General features: G+C 33.4%; 3 protein-coding genes across 4 annotated transcripts; all 3 read left to right on the top strand.

The window, feature by feature from the left end:
• The first annotated feature begins 613 nt into the window (after positions 1-613).
• Positions 614-3622, top strand: LOC144564365 (uncharacterized). Its single transcript, XM_078313971.1, has 3 exons — positions 614-1063; positions 1801-2050; positions 2587-3622. Exons 2-3 carry the CDS (start codon positions 1817-1819, stop codon positions 2908-2910), a joined length of 558 nt encoding a protein of 185 aa, XP_078170097.1. The 5' UTR covers positions 614-1063; positions 1801-1816; the 3' UTR covers positions 2911-3622.
• Positions 3623-4228: 606 nt separating this feature from the next.
• LOC144564550 (uncharacterized) lies at positions 4229-8212 on the top strand. 2 transcript variants are annotated; one of them, XM_078314149.1, is made up of 13 exons: positions 4229-4558; positions 4960-5012; positions 5106-5174; positions 5434-5512; positions 5603-5670; positions 5818-5919; positions 6006-6095; positions 6275-6349; positions 6446-6478; positions 6694-6771; positions 7176-7244; positions 7351-7421; positions 7777-8212. In XM_078314149.1, the coding sequence occupies exons 1-13, from the start codon at positions 4504-4506 to the stop codon at positions 7790-7792; spliced, it is 858 nt and encodes a 285-aa protein (XP_078170275.1). In that variant the 5' UTR covers positions 4229-4503; the 3' UTR covers positions 7793-8212. The 2 variants fall into 2 exon arrangements, with proteins under 2 accessions (XP_078170275.1, XP_078170274.1); XM_078314148.1 differs by having other exon boundaries at positions 5094-5174.
• Positions 8213-10667: 2455 nt separating this feature from the next.
• LOC144564265 (single-stranded DNA-binding protein WHY1, chloroplastic-like) lies at positions 10668-13433 on the top strand. Its single transcript, XM_078313849.1, has 7 exons — positions 10668-10973; positions 11321-11415; positions 11498-11590; positions 11780-11874; positions 12055-12128; positions 12478-12566; positions 12931-13433. Exons 1-7 carry the CDS (start codon positions 10751-10753, stop codon positions 13042-13044), a joined length of 783 nt encoding a protein of 260 aa, XP_078169975.1. The 5' UTR covers positions 10668-10750; the 3' UTR covers positions 13045-13433.
• The last annotated feature ends 2491 nt before the right edge of the window (positions 13434-15924 follow it).

Raw genomic sequence — 15924 nt, 5'->3', positions numbered from 1 at the left:
TAGTATGATATTGCCAATACAATAATCTAGTCATACCGGTATTGCATCTGTATTATTCTTTTTAGTTTTAAGCATCTTTCCGGTTTATTTTTAAATTTACTAAACTGTACGAACAACAACCCCCAAATCATTTATCCAACATATTAATAAAGTATAAAAATATCTTTATTTATTTTATAAAAAATATTTATATTGAAGTATGAGCGAGGCTACGATATTATGCATAGTGCTGCGAATCGATCTTTACTACTAATCAATATTTTATTTTTAAAGTTTAAATAATTGATATGAACCATTTAACATAATTTTTATATAAATATGTACTTGCAGACTAAATTTATATTTAAATTTTTTACTATTTTTCTTAATAAGTAGAAAATTACTACTTTTTGAATGGTCTAAAATATTTAGCTCAAATAATTTTCTACCTATCTAAAAAATAGTAAAAAAGTTCTGAAAAAAATGTAAAAGTTGATTTATATGTACGTTTTTATATGAACATCGCTCAAATTCCGAATCGGTTGTCCTATTTGTTGGATTTCGCCATTTCGGAAACAACTATCGGAGAGAACCACGGATTTCGGGTTTTAAGCCTTCCTCCAGATCCATTATCTTCCCTTCCACAGCAGCATCTTCACGGCCTCTGGTCTGGATCCTAGCTCAAAATTTGAGCTATGATCTAAGACAGTTCGATCATAATCTTGGCCAAACTGACCCGAGGTGGAATGCACGGGGATACTTTGATATTACTGCCAGTGCAGATCTGACGGTCCCGATCTAAACCCAAAATTTGTGTTACTTTAGGTATCCGAATTCCATATTTACCAGCACCTACATTTTTCGCATCTCATTAATTCGCACCGCCATGAAAATGTCGTGCGGTGGTTGTGACTTGTGAGTAGCAACATAGAAGCCCTTTCCCAAATTTCCCCCTTTCGGAAAAAAACCCTTACACTAATTCAATTTGAATCATACCCCCCGACCCCCTCCAGTGCACCCCTCCTCCAACTCTGCAGTCAATGTCTGTCGAAGCTCGTTTCGATCTCACTGGTGAAAATTAATAGTAAGTGATTTTTTTTTCTTTTGTTCAAACCAGAATTCTCTTGTTCTGAATTCTTAGTTAATTGATTAGTTTAGTTAGTCTCCTCTGTCCCTTGTGTATATGCCTACTTTGATTAGTATGAGTATCTTGCTTGATTTTGTGGAAAATTAGGATTTCCCGAGGGTAATTATCAGTATCTTGATTTACAGAAGAAATTCATGGTACCGCCTTTCACATAAGACTTCTGCAACTTTTGCAATAGTCGATTAATTCACTGATTTGTAATTAGATGGCAGGGTAGTATTAATGATTGAAGAAATTCATTCAATTTTTTTTTTTTTTTGGTCTTGTCTACATAATAACCTCTTGTTTGCTCGAGTTCACGAAATAAAACTTGGAATTGTTACAATAAGTAAAATGAGGCATCTTTCAGTTGAATTAGTATATTATTATTGGTCACAGTCAATAAATGGTGACTTGAATCAACCCTTTTCTGCAAAATCTGTACATGTAAGATATACTGGCATACGAGATGGCACAATACATTTCTCTTATGCCTTCCTACATATACGGATTTTGTTGAAAATGAAAAAAATAAATAAATAAATAAATTCCAAAACGGAACTAGCACGATCAATAAAAATTTCCAGCAATGCTGAATTATTTTGACCACTTGTACCATCTATTTATTTTGAAGTTATAATTCTCATCACGGATGAACCTAAGTGCAGAAATATTTTTTTTTTCTGAAAATGTAGATTTTTCTTCATTATCATGTCTACCATTGAGGAAGACATTCTACTCAAGAGATCAAGGAGGAAGTCTGAAGTGTGGAAGTATTTCGAGGACTCACCAGACGGTGAAAGAGCTATCTGTAAAGCTTGCGGTAAAAGCTTAAGTGCAAAGAGTAAGACAGGGACATCCCATCTGAAACGCCACATTGAAACATGCCAAAACTTTCTGGAAGGAGGCATGAACCAATCTCCATTCATAGATTGGCGGGAGGAGGTTAGAAATTTGCTTTGTAGACATCAACTCTCTTATGTGAAAGGAAGGTTATTCTCAATTTTTCATTTGGAATTGCTGCTTTTATCAGACAAGAAATGAGATCTGAGGTCAACTCTCTTATGAGTTGTGTTCAGGTCAAGCAATGTCTTTTTACTAGTATGCTGTGAACAAGAGATAAGTACATTGACTGGAGTTTATTTTTGTTCTTTTGGTTTCAAAAAAATATATAAGGGTTGGATTGTTTCTGACCTGTTTGTCGGTCAAAAAATTTTGAGTGATCTCAAGTTGGGTCAGATCAGGTTAAATTGTAAGATGACCTAGTTTCCTTGCATTTGATTAGATATTGAACTAACAGCTTTCATATGGAGTTTGGCATCTTAAAAAGAAAAAGAAAAATTTCAAAGCAAATGTGATTGGGTTGATTCAGAAGATAGATATTCCCATTTATTTTATGTTTAATTAATATTAGCCCCTCATGTTAAAGATTATTTTATCATGGTCAGAATAAGATGCTAACTTGGTCTGCTCCACTGCAGATTTCAATGGGTAACATTATTGAAGACCCTGAATCAGGTGACCAAAGCATATCTAACAAGAGACCGAAGAAGTCTGACCTGGAATCAGGTGACCGAAGCATATCTAACAAGAGACTGAAGAAGTCTGACGCGTGGGACCATTTTCAGAAGAGACCTGATCATCTGAGAGCTATCTGTGAGTATTGTGGTCAAAGTTATAGTTTGTTGTCAGGCACAAGTCACCTGAAACGTCATCTTGAAAGATGCGAGAAGCGACCAATGGGGGATATAAAGCAACCTCTCTCAGTTCAAACCAAGATCAAAAAAATGAGGAACCTCATCTGAAGATGGCTATTATGGCTGAAATCCCATTGCTTTCTTCAAACTGTAAGAGATTTTGGTTTGAACCAAAAACAAAAAAATGAGGAACCTCATCTGAAGGTGGCTATTATGGCTGAAATCCCATTGCTTTCTTCAAACTGTAAGAGATTTTGGTTTGAACCAAGAACAAAAAAAATGAGGAACCTCATCTGAAGATGGCTATTATGGCTGAAATCCCGTTGCTTTCTTCAACTTTATATTTTAGACCATTCAACATAATTTTTATATGAACATGTACTTGCAGACTAAATTTTATATTTTAATTTTTTCCTATTTTTCTTAATAAGTAGAAAATTACTACTTTTTGAATGGTCTAAAATATTTAGCTCAAATGATTTTCTACCTATCTAAAAAATAGTAAAAAAATTCTGAAGAAAATGTAAAAGTTGATTTATATGTACATTTTTATATGAACATCATGTAGAATGGCTCAAATCGATTGTTTTGATATGGGCATATAGCAATTCCTGCATCAAATTAAAGTTGATATTTATAAGGATAGATAATTACAACTCAATATTTTTATAAGGTTGATATTTATTTTTACCCAATTAAAAAATTACGAACAACAAATTATTTTTACCCAATTAAAAAATATCAACCTTGTAGATAATTACGAACAACAAATTATTTTTAAGCATCTTTTGAATGGTCTAAAATATTTAGCTCAAATTATTTTCCACCTATCTAAAAAATAGTAAAAAAAAATGTAAAAGTTGATTTATATATACGTTTTTATAAGAACATCACGTAGAATGGCTCAAATCGATTATTTGAATTTTATTTTTATTTTTAAAGATATTAATTCATAGTACAGACTAATATTCATTATGCATAGTATCATAGCCTCACTCTTTAAAGTTTAAATATATTATTTATTATATTATAAAATATCTAACAATTGTTGAATAATATCCGTATTATATTTATGAATTTTAAAATCTTACAATTTATCGAATCATTTATGAATCACGAACTGCGTTTATCTGTTATTTCATTTCATTTTTTTGCCAACGACCCGTTACACATTTTTTTAACATTGGACAGTTCGAAGTGCTTCGCGCTCGAGTGCGTTTCCTCTGAGATATCTCAAATTTTGCGTGACCGACGTGTCCGGTGCCTATTCGGGGGTGATGTAGGGGTCAGTGTCATGTGGGCTTTGAGATTCGTGCAGAACGTCTTTAAACGGTTAAGATTTTCTATAAAGTCACGCAAAGTTTGAGATATCTCAGAGGATACGAATTCTTCGCGCTCCGTCGTTCGTTCGTGATGAATTCTTATCCTCTGAGATATCTCAAACTTTGCGTGACTTTATGGAAAATCCCAACTGTTTAAATAAGTTCTGCACGAATCTCAAAGCACACATAATACTGACCCCTACATCACGTCGAATAGACACCGGACACGTCGGTCACGCAAAAGTTGGGATATCTCAGAGGATACGCACTCGTTCGCTATCTCGCCTCCTCCGCCCAAGAGAAATGTCATAACTTTTGACCGAACCTCCAAAAGGTGGTGGTTGTATATTTTTAGATTGAAGAAAAGAAAGGAACAACAATGGCGATGCAAACGGGAGTGACGATCTCGAAAGCTATTCTCCTAGGCGCAGCTGGTAATATCAAATACACTGGAAGGAATCATTTTAGTAATTTAGGCAATAAATTCTTTCGAATTTGACATGTTTCTTATACCAATCTGAAATACAATAGAGTAAATGCATCAATGTAAAGTCCATGCGCATTGGTACAGATAATGAATTATGGTAAAATATATGTTGTTTTGCTACCTGATGTTTTTAATTGTTAGGAGCCAGAACACCGGACAAAATTTCACTTGGTTATTTATCGAAGGATTTTGTATAGACAAATTTATTACATTGAGATTTTGATATAAGAAAGGGGACAAATGTACCATTTTGTTGAACAAGGGAACAGCAACCTGGGAAGAATCTTGAGACATTTTTTATCCGTCATAACCTGCGGTTAATAATTTGAGTTCTTTTTGTGTGACTAGGTTCAATTCTCATTCGCAATGGAAAATTTTCTGATATTTTGGGGGAGCTTCAGGTGAAAAAAAGACAAGGCAATCTTTTGCTTTAATAAATTCAAAAGTAAGTATTATGCAGATAACTTTCATATGTTCTTCAGAGGACGGTGAAGGGATTTGAGAGGTCAAAAGAAAATGTAGGTGTTGCTGATGCTGATTTAAGCGAAGCTCTTGCTTCTCAGGTTCAATTTTTTTCTTATACAAATGTTTTTAGTTTGTTGCACGAAATACCAATTATGCCCTTGCTGAGTTTGAAAGTAAAAAACATAAATAACACACATTCTTCATTTTTATTGCTTTTTCAATGACGTGCTTGGATTTGATATTGGGCATTTAGGATAATCTTATTTTCATCCTATAAAAGTGTATGTAATGTAAATTTATTTTTATTCTTGAACAGTTTAATGCATACCATTTTATTTTGTTCATGCTTTTTTCCAGGTAAGGAGATTGGCTACAGAGGTACATCAGCTTGCCTCCTCACGCCCTGTTATTTTAAATGGAAATTCCAACAATAAAGGTAAAACACATTTATGCAACATTTTTAAACAAGGAATAACAACAATAATTTTTTAAAACTTAGTAGGAGTGACTTCATTTGTGGTTCCAGGAGTGGCTTCATTTGTGGTTCCAGCTGCTGCAATCGGCGCATTGAGCTATGGATACATGTGGCTAAAAGTAATTCTTTTGTGTTCCATTTAACTTTTTGTTATAAATTTGTTACGTTTTGTTATAAGTTTGAAGGCAAGTAATACTTTTCTGAAACTCTAGTATCAAAATCTTAGTGCATTACCTTGATTTTCTCTTTGTCAAAAATTTAAGTAGGGAATTTCAATTTCTGATATGATGTATGTGACAAAGAGAAATATGGCAAATGCTGTGGCAAGTATGAGCAAACATTTTGAACAAGTCTCAGCTGCCCTTGCTGTAAGTTCTAATTTAGCATTTAACTCCATTTTTTTATTAATTATATTTTCCCAATTCAAATTATTAGAAATGTTGTGATTTCTCAGGCAACAAAGAAGCACCTTACACAGCGAATTGAAAACTTGGATGGTAAACTTGATGAACAAAAGGAGATATCTAATGTGATAAGAAAGGAGGTACTATATTTTAATTGACCATATCTTTTTTCGAATCAGGTGGTACCTACTTTGCATAGAGTAACAATTCATGTATTCCTATATAATTCTGTTATATATGTATTCCTATATATTTCTTGTGTATCATGTTTTCCCTTTGTTTAGATTATCCTTAAGTGGTTCTCTCTTGCATTAATTAGGTTGGTGACGCGAATAAACTGATAGAGAATTTGAGTATGGACTTGAGCTCAATCCAACAGTTGGTTTCAAATATGGTGAGAAAAAAAATTAAGAAAATATATTTTATTTAAAACTGTTGTATAGTATATACATAATGATACTTACTAGTTATATTGCTGATTTCTTTATAGGACAATAAGGTCAATTCTATGGTCGACAAACAGGTAAGCACTTTTCGTTTTTCAGGATGATCTAATACTTGTTCAATACTGACCATTTTTTTTAATTCTAAAAGTAATTGAAATTGTAGTTCAGGACTATATTTTTTATGGTTACATCAAGATTTTTTTTATTATTCATGTAGTCTATTTATCTTTTTCTTTTCTAACAATCTCTCTTTACCTTTTGTTGATGGACATTTTTGAATTTCTTCTCAAAGAATCTTTCATTGACTGGCATAATGTACCTCTGCCGGTTTGTGGATGGAAAAGGTGGAAAAATTCCTGAATCTTTATATGTAAGCTTTCAATTTTATATATTCTTCATTGGAATTTGAAAACCTTCTATTAAGTTGGTGTGATTTCATGTGCTTATTGCAAAAGAAAAGTTACCAATGTGCAATGCACATTTTTTTTTTTTTTTTTAGTGTTATTGACTGGAAAAATTCCTTGGATCATTCTGTTTCAATCTATAGCAAAATGAAAATATCTTATTTATTATTTTATTTTTTTTAAATACATGGTGGGAACTTAATTAATTTGAGGGTGTGCAACTGTCCAGATAAACAAACCTAAGGGTGAATTTGGAACAAATTGTAAATTTAGCAATTTATTCCAGAAACTTTACTGTTTTCAAACTATTGTTTCTTTCTATACTTTTAAGTCAATTTTTTTTTCTTGTATGTTTGCTCATCTACTGAAGGATATTTCACCGAAGCACTTGTTAGCAGGGAAGAGATTTGTTGACCACCTAGATACCGGTTATTTAAAGGTTTCTGCTCTTTTGCTTTTGTGAATAAAAGTATTAAATGAGTTATTTTAATAAACATATAAAAGGAAAAATAGTTTGATTTTTTTATCCATTTGTTTTTATTCAGGGGTTGCAACATATTGTAGAGGAAACAGAAAACTTCAATTTGGCCATAGCAAGAGAAGTCTCTCTACGTCGGTAATTCCCTTATTAGTGTACTTCTATCTATTGCCTGTGAGAGTATAACATATTGGTGGAATATTCATGAACACTCTTCTAAAATATCGAATTGCCACAATTACCCTTCCAAAACTCCAAAGCTCTCAGCTCTCAAGTCTGCCCTCTGCCCTCTGCCCATCAATTGACCATACAATTAAAGTTAGATTGTTTATCATGATTTGAACTTTCTGGTTAAGTGCAGATCAAAGGTTAACAGTCAGGGCAAGTTAAATATATTCAAGATTAGATGGGTATTTAAAATTTGTTTAAATTTTGCAATGGTAGAAGTGATGCTACATATCTTTAGTGATTCTGTGTATGTGCATTTCAACAGAACAACAACCATCTAATTTCGACAACAGAAGATATTAGAATGATGTCTTGCAGCAAAAAATTCAGGTGGAGGGGATTTTGGTATCTGACCTCCTCTTGCCTGAGTTTAAGAATGCAATTGCATAAGTTTCTGTTTTCTAATTTTGAAACATTTTTTTTCCTGTAAATCAATATACATAGACGTCATCTATTTTTTTTGCTTATTTATTCAGGCCCTCAGGGTCAGCAACAACAACTGTAGATGGATCGTCTTACATTGTTGTTAACCTTTGATACCTTTTTTTTTTTTTTTTTTCCATCTGACTAGAGAAATGTTGATAAATTTGATTTGCTATACATTAATTTGAAAGAATTACATGTTTATGAGATTTCTACTATTGTAGATCTCTAATGTTCTCTGTTAAGATGGCTCAAATAAAAAGTCTGGATTTGCTCATTGTCTCTTTCTTTCTTTCTTTCTTTCTCTTACTGCATATTTAATTTTCTTATTCTCATTCAAATAAACAAAATCGTGTATTCCCGAATCAAAAGAAATTTTGGGTACTTTTGGTAAAAAAAAAAAAAAAGGATATGTGCATTTCCTTTGTACACAGTTCGGTATGTATTCATACAAACTTCTAAAATAGCTAATTATTGATTTATTTCATGAAAATATCATAATATGAGATCTCATGAAAACTTAACATTATTTCTTCTATTCCCTTTTATTTAGACATTTTAAATAATATTGACAAATATATCATCTATTTTCATGAAATAAAATAGAGACAAACTGAATTTTCGTTCTTGGTCTGCATTTTCGTTTCCGTACGCATTTATGGGTTTTTCGTGATACCTACTAAAATACTAATATTATAACTTACCCAGTTGTCTAATTTTGTTTTCGTCTGGTTAATTAACAAACTGAAATTACCTTACCTCCTGCTCATCCTAAAATATTGCAATTAGCGTAAAAGACAAAAAAAAAAAAAAAAAAAAAATGATAAAGGACAAGCAGCTAGAATTTTGTATAGGCAAAGTAGAAATTCTCCCCAATACCAATTGTAGTTATCAATGTGTCAAACTGTTATGTGTTGTGACTTCTGAAGGGTCTGTTACTTTAATATCACCATTCTAACACGCCGCGTTTTATTAGAAAGGATCGAACCGTCCGTCGGGAATAAATGAACAGGATTACCAATTTTTTGGCCAGATCTTCTAACATTTTCTGAAAAACAGTTCACTGTACGTCTCAACATATCAGTTCTGTCTTGCCCTAGCTTACTCCTCAAAAACTTGAGTCCGAATCTGCTGTAATCCGGGAAGGAATTACAGAACCTGAAATTCCAATGTCAACCGTTCAAATTTTTTCTGCACAAATCTCAAAAAAAAATAAGTTGTCATACACAAATTTCGAGAAAGACTGGATACGGTTTCTCGATCGGAGATCCATAGATCATAGACACTCTCTCTCTCCCCATGGTCTTTCACCTAGAAAAAGTGTCCTTTCTTCTCAATGCGAGGGCAGGCATCCAATGCATTCGAATCGTTAGTCAAAATAAAAGTTTACTAAACATCCACACAATCTCAAAAGACAAATGAAAGAAAAAGCGTCAGATGAGTCAGACTTTTCAAATTCTTGATCGAAGATTCGAAGTACTTGAAATGGTTTTTAATGATGTAATGAAAATCAATGTTGTAAAAAACGGCCAATTAATCCGACTAATTGGTCAATTAGTTATTTAGCGGTGATTAAACAGATATGAATCGATTGTTTTTATTTATACGACAATTTCATAAAATTTTATTAATTAACAAGAAAACAAAGTTAAAATAAATTTGATAAGTTAAATTAATAGTTTTTAATAATTACAAATATATACACATAAATTAATAAAAACATACAATTCTTCATAAAATTTCAATTAATAAATTATATATTAATTAATTGCTTAACAGTATTCATCCGTTCCACGAGTAAGTACCTTTATTTGAAAATAAAGATGAAAACATATTTACCTTTCCAACAAATTACATCTCCACATAAAATTAAACAGCAGTAATGAAAAAAATAATTTCCTATCCCTCTCTCTCTAAATTTTTTTTAGAAAAGTGAAGCCCTTAGGCGTGAAATAATCACTTCGGGCTTCATAGGATGTTGTACATAGATTAGAAAAAATGTGTCGTGTTGTGCTATGCTGTGACTAATATGCTGTAACTTTGATCTCGTAACGTGTTGTATCGTGATCAAGTTAATTTTTTACGTACTGTGTTGTGCTATGACTAAAATATTAAGGGTGATCACGGCACGTGAATGGTCACACCATGTTCAAACGTGCCTCACGTGACCACTTAATTATAATTTAAGTTAGTTTATCCAAGATTCACTATTTAATCAATATCTAATGGTCCTAATTACACGTGACTTGCGTGACTACGTGCTATGCCGTAACTAGATATTTCGCATAACATGTCGTGCTGTACCAAAATTTCAAAAAATGATCACATCATGCGAATGCTCACAGCACGAAATATGTGAATTGCAGCACATAATTAACACGTGTGCCGTACCGTTCCGCGCCTTTATGTAACGGAATCGGCTCTCCGCCGTGCCATTTTTCCACTCTAGTTGTGCATGCTCGTTAGAAAATTGAAAACCGATCATGGTCAATTGAGCTGGTTCAGCTCCCCTCCAGTGGTGAAAATTCACTGGACCATCCGAGATAAATCTAACTGTACGCTATATTGGACGTTTCAGATCAAGCGCTTCGTTCGACCTTTAAAAAGTTGGCACTTTGATTACCACACCAATCCGGTCAGGACTCAGGTGTGATCTTAACCGTCAAATCGAACAGGATCCGACGAAAATAGCCCAGCCCAGCCCAACTTAAAACCCCTAATAAACCCCTTCTTCTTCCCCTTTCCCTCTCAATTCACCGCCCCACAGAAAAGTAGTAGAAAAATAAGCAAAATATTAAAAGAGAAAAAAGAAAAGTATGGCGCTCTCGTTCTCAGTCGCTTGCTCTGGAGTGAACTCGAACCCCTCTACACTCGTCAGAAAGAGTGGTATTTCAGCGTCTCGTAAAAACCTAACCCTAGTTCCGATCACTCAAAATGGCACAAACAGGAGAAATAGGAGACTGTCCGTACATGCTCTCCAGTCCCAGTCAGACTACTACGCAATGCAACAACATATGTCGTCACGGCCGCATGACGATGGTTTTTTACACCTTCCCTTTTCTTATTTACTTTTCCCCTTATGTTTTCAGTCGAGTAGAAAGCCACCGTCACTTCTTCTTCTTCTTTTTAACTATAAATGACCCCGCTACCTTGTGGTATATTTCATCTCTTCTTGGCTGTACAATTGGTACTTTTTTTTTTTCTGGAAGAACCATATAACCCTGGCATTGAAGTATTTGTAAATACTTGTTTGATTTAGCAATATGTCTCTCGGGCACACAGAAGCAAATGTGGAGTTTTACATTTTAGTGATGTTAATTCATACTTTTTAAGGGCTTGCATGCAAAATATCCTAGTAAATATTGTGCTTTTATTTTTATCTTCAGGTCAATCAGCCAAGGTTTTTGTGGACTACACTATTTATAAAGGGAAGGCGGCACTAACTATTAGTCCAAAAGCTCCTGAGTTCAGCCCTATAGATGTAGTTTTCTCTTTTGGCCTTTTTCTTCTATTGTTCTCTTTTTCATTCCATTTTTAAAATATATTCATTTTTTCTGTCACAGTCTGGTCTGTACAAGGTTGCAAAGGAGGGATGTGTATTTTTACAATTTGCCCCTGCAGCTGGAAACCGTCAGTTTGACTGGAGTCGGAAGCAGGTTTGTTTTCAATTAAAATATACATCTTTTCTAAAGAAAAAATATTCATCAGTTTATTCTGAGATGTTTTTACTGGTAAGATTACAGATTGCACTGGTATCGTGCCGCTCAAAATAAAGAAAAAGAAGGGAAGTGAAATTGTACTTGCAATCGCTTTTTTATATATGACAAACTTTTTTATGAGTGTAGATATTTACATTAAATGTGGGGGAAATAGGAACTTTAATAAGTCTGGGTCCCGACGATTCATGTGAATTTTTCCATGATCCCTTCCTGGGAAAAAGGTAATCCATATTTGTTCTTCTTATTTCAATTTTTTTATTTTTTATTTTGATGAGAACATCTGTTGCTGTGTCTCTTCATCCACTGAGTTCTATTGCTTGTCTGAAGGCTTTATTTATGATTAAATATTTCTCAAATATGAAATGTGTAGTTTTTTGGGTTTTCTCATTGTTTTTAAACAGCGAAGAAGGGCAAGTCCGTAAAGTATTGAAGGCAGAGCCGCTTCCAGATGGTTCTGGATACTTCTTTAATCTGAGTATGTTTTTACTGCTAGTTTTAGCACTGAACCGACCCAACCAACTGACATGCAATCAGATCTTACCTGATAGTGGCCTTAAAAGAACATGGCCCTGTGGGCAGGTTGGGTTCTGGTGAAGTCATATTTGGAATTTGATTTTTGTAGTAAAGGATCAATTTCTCTATCTCTATGTAAAGGAATCTGATCTGGCTCAAAAAAAGATTTACATCAAATAAATTTTTACAGGTTATGGACCTTACCAGCCTCTTTCTACTTCTTTATTACACAGTGTGTGGTTGTTACAATTCAGAACTGGAAAGGCTTTATGGTTGGATAGCTTCATTATCTTTGTTCTATTTCTATACAGGTGTTTCTGACCGACTAAAGAATGTGGAGGAGAACATTTATATACCTATTACCAAGGGTGAATTTGCCATCCTACGATCCTGTCTTGATGTAATAATACAACTTCTGCGCTTTATTTCCTTTTAATTTTTCACTTTTTCAAAGTAAATTACCCAGGTCTCCCCAGTTAAAATTCCGGTGTGTAAACTTTTCAATTGCTGCGGTCTTGTTCTTATAGTATGTTTCAGTTGAAAACAGATGTAAATTTTAGTTTGGTGTTGTCATCAAATGAGTTGTATTTTGGTTTAACCTGGATTTGGGTCAAGGATTTGGTGTGGACCTTTTAATCCTTTTACTTATGAAATCTTAACAAGCCTGTTAAATGGACACATTTAGGGACTTATTTGATTAATTTACTCTCTTTTTTGTATCTAAGTTTTTACTGATTCTTTATAATACTTGTTTTGTTGTGCAGTATCTCGTACCGCACTTGCTTGGCTTGAACACTTTTGCAAACTCTATTAGTCCTGGTAATTCAGGACGAATGAATAACTACAGTTCACGTCCTGATTTGGAGTGGGAAAGGTAATGAAAAATTATTGGAAAGCAAATCGACAGCTCTCTCTGTGACTGGGCCTTTTGTTGTAATGTGATGATGTAACTTGGAGCGTGCCACTGGGAAGTTTTATCTTTCTTTTTTTCTTTTCTTTTCTTTTCTTTTTAGGTGATGGTTAGAAATTGGATGTTGGATAGTTGGAGAAGTATGGATTGGTATGTATCAGTTGGGGAAGTATGTTTTGGTATGTATCAAGTGTTGGCAATTACTAATATTCTCTTCTTATCTGTTAGTAAGGAGAATTTTAAATACTGATTTAGCATTTCTATGTAAATGAGGTCGTACTGTTAATTGCCTTCAGTTTTTGTGCAATTCTTTTGCGTTATTTTAACTTATGATGTCAACTAGATCAAGGGGCATGATGAATTGATAGTGTTTTTGTGTTTAACCTCCATCAAAACTTTTTATATTTGATAATCCTGAACCATTGATCATGTAATCTGAGGTCAGAAGGAAGTTCAAACTCTGCCCTATTATTATCTTGGACAACATGCGAGAGTGCAGAGTGTGAAAAAAGAAATACTTTACCAAGCCCTCTCAAGTCATCATAAAATAAATTTATAAAGGTATAAATAACATATACAGAATTCATTAGTCATTAGTACATTTTCATGTCATTATACGCAATATGATATATAAAAATATAAAATCTATAACCAAACACAATATACAATATATTAAGAGGAGGATTCAAATGCCTCTATTTTTTGTGCCTCCATCATGCCTCCATTTTTAAAAACTTAAATAACTCAAAGTTTAAAACTTAAACGTCAAAATAAAACCGTTAGATGTAATCTATGTTATTTTCTCTCTGTGCTCATAAAAAATTATCACATTTTGATTTTGCTTTTATATGAATCAATAAGTTGAAAAATCAATGTCTAGAAATTATCCACATTTGTATACATTTTTACAAGCTCAAGATGACAATTAAAACAAAGTTGAAATGTCATAATTATTTACATGTGCATAGATAAAATGATATAGTTCACATCCAACGGTTTTATTTTTTATTTTAAGATTTAAATTTTGAGTTATTAAAATTTTTAAAAACGGAGGTATGATAGAGGCACAAAAATTAGAGGCATTTAAACCCTCCTCATATATTAATCATGTTTTCCTTCAATTTTTATTCCCCACCTTAATGTTTATTTGCCTTGATAGTTGATATCGGACTGATTCCTCTCGGTTGGTAAATGTATCTCTTTGGGTCACGGCCCAATAATGTCCAGATATGGCTCTTTCGATCCAGACCGTTGGATGGAATTTCACTGTTGATTCATTTCATATCTATTACCTTTTTTTTTTTCTAGGGTTTCACTGTCGATTTATTTCATATCAATTTGCTCTCTTCGATCCAGACCGTTGGATGGAATTTTAACCTATAAGTCTTTTTCTTTTTCTAGGGTTTCACTGGAGATTCATTTCATACTAATTCAATTTGCTCTTTCCGAGCACACTGCAGCTATTTTTTCTGTTCGTGTTTTTTAATCACTTTTCGGAAAGGCATTTTCTCTTGCTTTGCGATCGAGACCTTTAGTTTAACGATTTGTGATTTGCAACTATTGCAGTGCGCAGATCTAAATTTTGCCCTTAAATTATCTGAAATATACAGAATGCCCATGGCCGAGCGCTATCTCCGTAAGAAATGGAGAGGCGTGGTATTCCACGAGATAAGGTTTTTCAGTGGCACATTCGGAGTTAATTCGAGTGTGATGGGCAGATATTTAATTGAGGCCTCCGGCCGCTCGGCTGTTCGAGTTGTGTGGTTTGAGCGAGGGGGTAGCAGATATTTTGTCACACTATTTTTGTTTCCTAATTGATTTTTTTTATTCATTTATTAGCAATATTTGTGGTAATTTGGTTGGACAAGTTCTTTTTGGAACTTCGCGTATCATGTGTTTTATTTTGCAACTATTCTTATAAGTTGCAGCCTTCTCTAATCTAACAAAAATGCCAAGAGGCTTACACATCTATGAGCTTTTTTGGTAAAATATTTTTAATTTTGTAAAGTAGTTATTTTTTGGGCGAAATTTTTTTTAATATTCTATTTTGTAACAATATTTTTTTGGTAAAATATTATTGTATTTTCGGGTACAAAATTTTATTTGAAACATTTTCAAGTTTTTGAGCTATTACAATCACAGCTGTTAGTGTTCGAATGAACTTCCTTCAAATACCTTTGTAAAACCTCCATGGATGGCTCTCCCGAAACATGTGTCTATATCAAGTTCTTCAATTGATGTAGGCAATTGTTTTGGGAGACCCATCCATGCGGCTTGTGGCTTCTTTCAGAGAGTTATGTGGCCGTCGACACTTGTGTAGAACATGGAGCTGATGTAAGTATTTTTCTATTGTTATAAGTTTTCCATTAATTAAATTCTAGTTTAGTAATTTCTAGTCCCCTTATCACTTATCAGTAACAGCTTAAATACTGCCTAACATCTTTTTATACACAAATCAGTCATATAAACTGCTGCTGTAACCTTTACCAGTTAGGTTCTTCCCTTCACGTATGACCCAGAGACTGTTGCATCACTGATTCCTTTACCAGTAATGCATTATTTTACTGGCATGTCGAGATCATCCATTTCCCAGCCACAATTTTGCCTCCTGCATGCGTTATACCAGCCTACCAGGTTGTTACCAATTCTGTGGGAGTTAATTTACATGTAGTACCCTATGATATATAATGAAGTTTCAATCAAATTATAAAAATTATGATTCTATTTAAGCTATAGAGATTAAAGAGCCTACTTTAAAATTAGTATGAACTTGTATTGAAAGTTTAAATCTAATCTGATTCTATATTCCTATTAGATACTTGTATGATCCGAATTCTCCTGCAGTATA

Source organism: Carex rostrata, chromosome 13, assembly GCF_964058835.1.
Source record: "Carex rostrata chromosome 13, lpCarRost1.2, whole genome shotgun sequence".
Lineage (NCBI taxonomy): Eukaryota > Viridiplantae > Streptophyta > Magnoliopsida > Poales > Cyperaceae > Carex > Carex rostrata.
This window is presented reverse-complemented; position numbering and strand designations above follow the sequence as displayed.